General features: G+C 43.3%; 1 protein-coding gene across 4 annotated transcripts in view; it reads left to right on the top strand.

Annotated features, from left to right (window-relative positions):
* Window positions 1-248: 248 nt before the first annotated feature.
* Window positions 249-10081, top strand: part of epha7 (EPH receptor A7) — a 162918-nt gene continuing 153085 nt past the window's right edge. For all 4 annotated transcript variants that reach the window (XM_015372951.1, XM_015372950.1, XM_015372949.1 and 1 more), the window contains exons 1-3: window positions 249-485; window positions 1713-1777; window positions 2218-2887. In XM_015372951.1, coding sequence (XP_015228437.1) covers window positions 392-485; window positions 1713-1777; window positions 2218-2887 — 829 coding nt within the window. In that variant the 5' untranslated portion in view covers window positions 249-391. The remainder of the gene's footprint in view (window positions 486-1712; window positions 1778-2217; window positions 2888-10081) is intronic.

Here is a 10081-nt window from a genome sequence, read left to right as displayed (position 1 = left end):
GAGCAACAGGTTCACTTCATTTCCCCATTAGAAGACTCAGGACATGCGGTCCATCTTCCTGCTATGTCTACCCCCCCAAAAAGAAAAGGTAAAAACAGAAAAGCCCCCCCTCCCAGCACACAAATGAAAAAGAAACCAACTCTCCCTGTCTATTTGCTCTCCTTCTTTGTGACGCTCCCTTCATCGCGCCGCCATTGGCCGCCCCCCCTGCCTGTCTGCGTGAGCGACAGCCGCGTGCCGCTTGTCTCCTCCCCGCGGCAGGCAGCAGACACTATTTGAGCCCGGACCATCGGATCGCTATAGAGAACCGCTCCAGTGTCGTCAATGGGAAGCGCGAGAGACGGTGGCAGCAGCGCGCGTTACGCTCCAGACTGAAAGCCGCAGCCGCACCATGCTCTCCAGCTCCAGCCCCAGCGTGTGGATGACTCCGCTGCTCCTGGTGAGCTGCCTGGCCGCCAGCGGGGGGGCGCAGAGCGCCAAGGAAGGTGAGTTCCCAAACTTTGGACCGCTTTCTGCTGTCCCACGGAGCCTTCAGCAATAAACCGCCGCTTGTCTAAAAATACATCAAAAGTCGCGGATTATTTTTATTTTTTATCATTCCAACATTTCTTACTATTATTAATATAAAGGAAAGAGCGGCGATGACAGCCGGTCTACAGCGCAGGGCTGCTGTCGGTGTGTTTTTTATTTTTTTACGCACGGGATAAAAACCCCGATACGTGGATTAAAAGCAAAATACCTGTTTTTTCTTCTTCTTTTTTTTCCTGGACATTAACAGCCTGTTTGCCCTAATCTGTCTCCACTAACGAGGTAATGTGAGCGGATCGATGGGCAGACCGGCCTCGCTCGGACTGAGTGCGCCGTCCATCAGGACGCAGCTTCGGACGGATGTTTCCTCCAAAGTGACAGTCCGGCTGAAATACGGCAGGCAGCAAAATAAAGCAAAGGAAGGGGTTAAACAGGAGCCAGTCTGCTAATCGGATTAGAGATTAAATGAAGGACAATATTAAAAAAACAAATCTAGAATTCATTAGATTGTTTTTGCCACTGTATTAAAATAGAAAAAAGAAAGAAAACTATATTGTGCGGTGTGTAAAAATGACACAGAGTGGTGCGTTTGATGGTCTGCTGCTGAGGGGAATTTAAAATGTCTATCTGCGGGATTTTTCGGAGCCCGTAAAGCGCACAGGCGCAGCGCGCCGTCTGCGCGCAGCGGGGCTGGTTTTTCCATCCATGCTTCTCCACAAAGCATCGATCTGACTGCTAATAATAAAGCTGCTCTGAAAGAAGTTGCTCTCCAAAAGTCGCCGCTGTTGCGCTGCGCTCCTCCCGCATCCAGGACCGGAGAAAAATCACGTCCGAATTCATCCGGTTAAATTAAACCATCAGACGCAAACTTGTTACTAATCACCTTAAAATGAAACAATTATATTCATGTCGGTTACAGACAGAATTTAATTTTGTAATTTAAGCGCGTAAATATAATCGCCACCGGCCTTCGGACAGGCTTCCAGTGAGGAGGAAAAGTTTCCCAGCAGGCGCAGGACCTGCTGCTGCAGCAGCGGCGGCTTTGTTGCAGGTTTCAGCCTTAAAGCAGGAATGAGGTCACAGGTAGAAATGCGCTGCAGACAAACGCTCTATCAGTGATTGGAGGCCCGCTGCCTGCGACTCAGACTAAACGCCATGTGTCTTGCTTGGCTTTTCCTGTCTAGTGATTCTCCTGGACTCCAAGGCGCAGCAGACAGAGCTGGAGTGGATCTCCTATCCTCCCAATGGGGTAAGTCCACACAACCTCTGCATTGCTGACAAGCATGCTGCCCTCCGCAACTCAATCTCTTTCCTTTGCTTCCTCTGCTGTGTGATAGGAGATAATAATGCTGTAAGATCGCACAGAAATGATGCACTGAGGTTTCTGCCTCTGCTCACAAAAGGAGCAGAAGGGGGAAGAATAGGTGAGGCTGGTTTATGCCTCTGAATGCATTTGGCTCTTAGCATGCAGAGCACAAAGGCCTTAAGTGAACCAACTTGCACAAGTCTGATTAAAGCCAGCATTGAGGAACTTTTTAGATAAATAATGCAAAGACGGGCTGATAAACCGAACACAATCAGTCTTAAACGATGTGTTGGGAAGATAAGGACTCAGCATCCCAACTTCCTCCTCTCTGCAGGTCTCCTTAGTTAGATTCCTTTTATAAATGTGGCTTACTTCTATTATAGTGGGAAGAGATCAGCGGCCTGGATGAGAACTACACACCCATCCGCACCTACCAGGTGTGTAAAGTCATGGAGCCCAATCAGAACAACTGGCTGCGGACTAACTGGATAGAGAAGGGCGATGCCCAGAGAATTTTTGTCGAGCTGAAATTCACCCTGAGGGATTGTAACAGCCTGCCTGGTGTGGTGGGCGCCTGCAAGGAGACCTTCAACCTGTATTACCAGGAGACGGACTCGGAGGTCGGCCGGGGCCTGAGGGAGAATCAGTACGTGAAAATCGACACGATCGCTGCAGACGAGAGCTTCACCCAGGGCGACCTGGGCGAGAGAAAGATGAAGCTGAACACAGAGGTGCGTATAATCGGGCCGCTGTCCAGACGGGGCTTCTACCTGGCCTTCCAGGACGTGGGGGCCTGCATCGCCCTGGTCTCCGTCAAAGTCTACTACAAGAAGTGCTGGTCGATCATCGAGAACCTGGCCACCTTCCCTGACACGGTGACGGGATCCGAGTTTTCTTCGCTGGTGGAGGTGGAGGGCAGGTGTGTGAATGACGCCGAGGAGGAGGCCGACAACTCCCCCAAGATGCACTGCAGTGCTGAAGGAGAATGGCTCGTGCCCATTGGGAAATGTATATGCAAAGCTGGATTTCATCAGAAAGGAGACGCTTGTGAACGTAAGTAGTTGAACTTCATTCGCTCTGAGTTAGAGTTGTTCTGGTTGAAAATATCAAATTAAAAAAGCAAACTTATCTTTGTGATTTGCTTAACCTGGAGATAGTGCTGAATACTTGCATGGAAACAGGATTTCTGCTGCTCATCCGAACCTAAAGATCGAATTTATGCTAACTGACGGTGAAGCTCTTTATTTTATCAGCATGGGTCTGTTAAATGAGGGATTAAATAAAAAGTTGAGTTTAATTCAATTCAATTCAGTTTATTTCTATAGCACCAATTCACATCATCTCATCTCAAGGCCCTTTACAGTTCACCAGATCATCCAGTCAGATTGATTCAAAGTTTTCTATCTAAGGAAAACCAGCTGATTGCATCGACTCATTGACTCTTCAGCAATCCCTCACACTAAGCATGCTTGTAGCGACAGTAGAGAGGAAAAACTCCCTTTGAACAGGAAGAAACCTCCAGCAGAACCAGGCTCAGTGTGAGCGGCCATCTGCTGAGGCCCACTGGGGTTCAAGGAGACAGAAACAGACATAGAAAAAGAAGCATAGATACAAAAGGCAACCGTAAAAGGCGGCCCCGTCCAGGAAACACACAGCCAGGCAGACGAGCTCCGAGCCAGCTCCCATGTCAGAGGATGAAGAGAACACATCCAGTTAGTCACAGTCAGAGAAACAGGACCACACTGAAAAACAGGCCGATCTCCAACATCTAGAAACAAAGGTGTTGATGGCAGCAGCACAGCTGATATTTCTCTCCAGGATGGAGTCACAGCCAAACAGGAACAGACCAGATGAAGCTACTATGAGAAAAAGCAGAGAGAGCAGAACGTTAGAGATTGAACTAACAGATTCTGCAGAGATACGTCTCTAAGATTTAGCTCAGACATGTTTCTCTCCTTGCCAACTCAATCAATTCCCCAGTTAAGAGGAATCGGGGCCACCCGTCCCCCCCCCGATGCAGAAATAAAAACAGTTACATTGCCATCCACTTTAGCAGAATAATAGGGAGGGATCGGCTGCAACGATGACGTTAGAGTTGAGGATGAGTTGCCTTTTCTCTCCTAAAGCACTCATAGGATTGTTTTCAGGAGCCACCTGACTTGAATAATAAAAATCAAAGTGGATTAGAGGGGGGTGGGGGTCACAGAACCTAAGTGGTGCGCCTCATCAGCCGAGGCCTTTTTCTTTCCTTTTTTTTTTTCCAAAGTGGGGAAACCTCAATCTAAGCAGCTTATAAGGAGCAGCAGGCAGTAATAAGTGAAGAGAAGTCGCCTTAGAACAAATGAGCATCCTTGACAGACGAGCTTTTCTGCCACGCTGTCATCCATTAGGGACCCCTCTGAGGGAGGTGTGCTAATGAAATATATTAGGCCATGTAATTTAGAGCAACACAGCCTGCCTCTAGTTGTGTTACGTCTCTAATGTTAGCAGGCTATCACTGATTCAGCCCCATGGAGCCGCTTCTTATTGTTCTTGTTGTTTTAATATGCATAGGATCCAGTTGTGCCCTCAGGTTTGAAACAAACAAAAAAAAATTGCTCAGAACTTCTCTCCACAGGGAGAAGGCTTCAGCTCATGCAGCCACCTTTTCTCCTCGTGCCTCACTGCAGAGCCCTCACAACGGAAGCTTGTCTCCGTTAATGAATGCGTTTGTGGGCCGACTTAAGGAAGTAGCTCTAGGTGAGGCAGCAGCACGCTGAGCTGATCCCAGCTTTGCTCATATTCACGCGAATCAAACTCCAGCTTTGACAACGCACCTTTATTAGCTTTATTTCCACTGAGCCGTGAGACACTTCTGTATTAAGGGATGCTTCATCTAAATAAAAGCAGGATCACGGTGCGCCATCAGCACTTTTCAGGGGCTCCTTTCACACCAAATTGTCCATTCAGTAGTTTTCTGAAGAACAGAAACTATTTAAAGTATTTCTATCAGCTGAACAGCAGGTTCAACTGTCTGTGACTGTAAAAACAATACGCCTTGGACGCCGGACACATTTCTTTCAGTGTAGTAAAGCAGCTTTTATCTGGGTGGAGGATCCCAAAATGTTCTGAATGACTAAACTGAAAAGGTGAAATCAATATTTCTCACTAGCAGAAGCATTTCAAGTAAACAGGCGAGTCTTCTTGGGCTTTTATTGCCCTTTTGCCTTTCCACTACATTAACCAGGGTAAAAAGAAATGACCGCTGTGCTAAAACAGCACCCAGGTAGGGAGGTAGCATTTGTTTTCAATAGTTTTCTGAATGATGCTATGCTTTTATAAAATGTTTTACTTCTTAAAAAAAGGCCGATCTCCAACATCTGCACAGTAAATTCCACAGTGCACAGTGACTTTTTTTAGAGTTAACTGGAGTAAAATATACACTACGTTAGGGGTGGGTGTTGCCAAAGAAGTCACGATGCGATTCTATCACGATGCATCACGATACTTGAAATATTGCGATGCATTGCAATATTTTCCCTGAACACTGTAAGAAAAAGATACAGCCCTTACCAGTGGCTGACTGGCTAAGTGTGATCTGCATAGTGTCTTCAATTGATACATAACTGAAAACAACTGAATTCATACATAGCTGTATTTATTGAAATGACTTTTGGAAGATTTACCCATGAAAACAAATACTGGAATCAAATATCACTGACGAAAAGTGCTTAGCATTTATAAAACTTAAAATATAACAAGATAAGGATAATCAGTGCCGTTTATATGGCCTTAGTGGTCCTTTAAACCAATGAAATGAAAACATTCAAATGTATATTTCCCCTTTTTCAAATTACGTGCGTCATATCAATTTCATTTTTACCTTCTTTGTTTTTAAAGCCAAAACATCTGGCGTCAACACATCCGCAGCGACATCTACCGGACTGGAAGTCATGCGCCAACCATTCATGTATTTTATTTATTCATTTTTTTTTATTAAGAATCGATACTTGGCATCAAGAATGGATGCAGTAGATCACAAAAATTTGAATCGCCATGCATCGTCATGACGATTATTTCGCACACCTCTACAGTACCTAGAGTCTAATTTAACACTAATTCCGAGTGGGACCAAATGCACTCTTAAAGTGTTACTTTACCACTGCAAAATTTACTGTATAGTCATATATCATCATGTATATTGGGAATATATTAGACCGATATCAAAATAATTGATATAAGCTTTAAAAAGACCTGTCAGAGACCTTAAAAGAGACCTTAAAAGGCCTGTTTTAGTGTGTTCTATGATCAAAACCTGGGCCGAGAGTAAAAGGCTCCACCTGTCATGTTGGTGCAGGTGGAGTCGGTTGTCCTTTTGTCAGTCATGCCATTTAAGAGGCACCCTGCCAGGAGGAACAGACCTTCTTAAAACTTGTTGTGATCCACTCATTCATCACTGTTGTCAAAGAGGGACCCCTTGTCTTTGACTCCTCCCCTCCCCTCTTCCCTGTGTGTTTTTAACTCTTTGTGTGGCGTTGTGGTGGTAAATGTCAGTCAGTTTCTACGCCCGCTGTGTCGGTTGGGCGGCCTCCGTGGAGCGGGTGTTGAGAACAGGCCGGTTGAAGTGTCGGGGCAGCCTGCGAGGGCTGCGTTATCCGGAGAGGTGCGTGTTGTGAAAATAGCGTCCATTCATCCCCTGGTTGTGTTTAGCAGCGTCTGCTGGTCGCAGAGGAGCCACTGAGTCCGTCGGACAGAACCGGCCCTTGTAGAGGTACACTTGTGTCTTTGTTTGACTCCCGGCGGAGAATGCATGGCGTCCAGTTTTGACACGTCGCTACCAGTCTCTGAGAAATGATTTAACGGTTGACCCTGTCCCAAACCAGGAAGTGGCCTGCAACGACTGGAAAACAGATAAAATGCTTCTTATCTTGCAGCTATTTCTATCAGTGTATGCTAACAGGAGAATTAATGGGAGACTGCAGATGCTGGCACCATCCATCTTGACTGTCTGGGACTCCGACAGAAGTTGTTGGAGACTGATTGATGGTTGAACCCCCTAAGGGAAGGGGCCGAGCTTCGTCTCAATCAGACAGCTAACATGTAAAGAAGGGACTTGGCGGTCTAAATACCCGGCAGATCTTCAGGCATGGAGATAAAGTTTTGTTTAGCATTTCAAATGAAGGCAGGAAGCCAAAAGTCAGGGGGTCTGCATGTGTCTTGATGTTCCTTGATTGATAAGGCGAGGATTTAATACAGCAAATGACTGCCTTCTGCAGCTCCCCCAGAGCTTAATTATGCAAATGGCAGGTGTGTGCTGAAGCCACAGGAGACCCAAATGGACCTAAATCACTCAGAATTGGAATCATTTGGTGATGGATGGGATCTTGGGCTGTCAGTGCCGGTGTGTGAAGAGGATCCCAGGGCTTTTCCTCTCTGTTGTCCTGATCTGGCAGGTAGCAGTCAAACACACAGATGGGCTTTTCTTTGCTCAGGATCCTACCTCCAATACAGTTGGCAGTGTTTTAAAATTGATTGCAAGACATTAGGCAGAGTGAAACAAAACGCCATACCCTTGAACTGAGTAATCAAATCAGAACTTAAGTCATTGATCATGTAATATGCCAACATTTTGAATGGCTCCTTCCTCTAAAAATGTAAGATTTATCCTTTGGTCCAGTGGAAATGGAAATGTGTTTGGATCCGGACCCTTTTTTTTCTTCTTTAAGATCAATGCATTTTACATATAAAGAAAACCTGCATTATTTAAATCAGTCGTTTGGCACCTTTTCTCTTTAAAAGTTGCTGAGTCATTGTGGATATTATTTACGGTAAACATCTAACTTATTGACATAAACTGTGTGTGAAATAGAACAACCATATCCCTTCTGTGGCTTATAACTCAGTTATCGTCGGTTCTTCTGTTGGAAGATGGACAAAAAACGTCTTTCTAGTGAAAAAATAAAGTGGACTAAAGATAACTCCATCTTAGGCTTTAGCTATTCAATCCTTGTCTCCAGCATCTCTCCATGTTCCTGTGTGGTTCCTTCGCTCTAATTCCTTCTCATTAGCAGACTAAACCGCTGGTACTTCCTTAGAGGAAGAGACAGCAGAATGTTTGAAAATGTGGTTTTGGCAAGCAGTGAGGAAAAGTACTTATTTTACTTTCACATCCAGCCCCCCCCCCCCACACACACACACACACACACACACACTGAGTGAGGAGGAGAAGCAAGGCCAGGGTGTTTCCTGGGTTATGTACACGGCTTAGTCAATGTTGGTGGGACTCGTAGTGAAGTCTGGCATTGCATGTTGAGTTATTTTTATTTTAGTTCACATTTAAAAAAGTCTTTTGCTTGATAACAGTTGGATATATATAAATATATATATATATAGAGTCACTAATAACATACCGCATTTGCTAGCCTAAGTAGGGTTGAATCAATCGGATTAATCGTGACGAATACATTATTGAAATAATCATCAATTAATTTAGTAATCGATTAATCGTTAACTGGAGTATAGAAACTGTAAAATAGGCCTTTTGCTGACAGAGCAATAATTATATAAACATTTTAAGAAAAACATTTTGTATTTAAGGTAACAAAATGTTTTCATCTGTCAATCTGCCTTAGTAGGAACTTCTTAAGTGGCAACGTTTTAATTTCACCTCGTTTAATTTCGTAAAAAAGTTCTATTTGCAAAATAATCGTTAGTTGCAGCTCTGAACCAAAGATTCCTAGATCCATACTGCAGGTATTCTATTTTGCATTGGGAGAATTCACATGCTTCATTGGCTGTTTGTGTGATACGATAGGTTTGTTGCATATTTGCGACAATAGGCTTCCTGGGATTAATATTTAAGTCAAGCAGGTTTTGTGGCTGTTTCTCTTCTGCTGATGGTGGATACTCTACGGAAAAAAGAGTAAACAAAAAAATCAACCTTTGCGTTTTGAAATTGTAAACTTTTACCCTCGTCAACCATTTGGACCTCTGGGTCCTTGGCTAAAATATTTTTTGTATGGTCTGTCTTTAACTCATCATTGGAACTTTTTTAAACCAATCTTTAATGTCCAAAACACTTGGAACTAAGAAACATTGCTCATTTCCCACCTGTTTAACCCTTTGTGAGGAATAACATGTTTACATTTGCAAATTTAAATGGACATATGGCTCCAAGTGCTGCGACTAATTATTATTGTGTTGATTAATAAATCTCTCTACAAAAAAAACAAAAAAAAATCAATAATTTTAATTAAAAAGGTGCTTAACAGGAGACTGTTTACAGAGTTTTGACCAGTTGAAATTGACTATACATACTTGCACATAGACCTCTTTATCTTAAACCCAAAGTGAATGTATTTCTTGTATTGTTTTGGCCTTTTTTCGTTTTGACTATGTTCTTTCAGTGACATGTTTTAAAGTATTTAAACTTCTGTCTGAAACAGTTATTCTATGTTAGTTGATGATACTTTCAGTATTCAATTTATCATAATCATAACAATGAATTGCTTCAGAAGTTTCGCCCTCAAAATGATAACTTGAAAAAGACTAAATAAGGAAGTAATCAATTTGTTGTCAAGAGTTCAGAAAACTCCAGCTAGAAATACTTTTTTAAAATTTTTTGTGTGGGGACAGATAGCCGTGAAATATTGTTTTACAGGTGCTGATACTCATTACATAGATTATTAAGACATCTGTGAGAAGCTGTTTTCCATAATGTAACCACAGGTGCACATTCCCAGAAGCTCTGAAGTTTCCTAAGTACGCTGAGAACCAAATGTCTTACCGGTACAACATATTCTCATTATCAGTTCGTATGAAATCGTACGAAAAGTTATGCACAGTATTTCGTACGTTTTTCCTCAAAAAAACCACATCAGTGCACATGCGCAGACAGACAGACGAAAAAAGCTGATCCGCGGACGGACGTAAAACTGGGAAAAACAGTGCAATAATCACTTCTTCATGTCTCTAACTACATTGCTTGCTGTTTTGTATCTTAGGGTTAGGGTCAGGGTCAGGGTTAATTGTATGTTAAATTCTATGTTATTGAATGGTGCGCAAGATGCGCATGCGCAAGGATATCTTGTCTCGAGGCAAGACGTAAAAATACGACGAAATACGACGAAAAAAACGTCAAAAACATACGAAATTATGTTGCATAACTTTTCGTACGATTTCATATGAATACACTGTGTCTTATGCAGTCTGATCATCTATGGGTCTTTAAAATAGATACATATTTTTCCTAGCTCCGCTTTAAGTTCA

This window comes from Cyprinodon variegatus, unplaced genomic scaffold, assembly GCF_000732505.1.
Source record: "Cyprinodon variegatus isolate N-32 unplaced genomic scaffold, C_variegatus-1.0 Scaffold78, whole genome shotgun sequence".
NCBI classification, from domain to species: Eukaryota; Metazoa; Chordata; class Actinopteri; order Cyprinodontiformes; family Cyprinodontidae; genus Cyprinodon; species Cyprinodon variegatus.
Note: the sequence above shows the minus strand (reverse complement) of the source record. Positions and strands in the feature narration are given on the sequence as shown.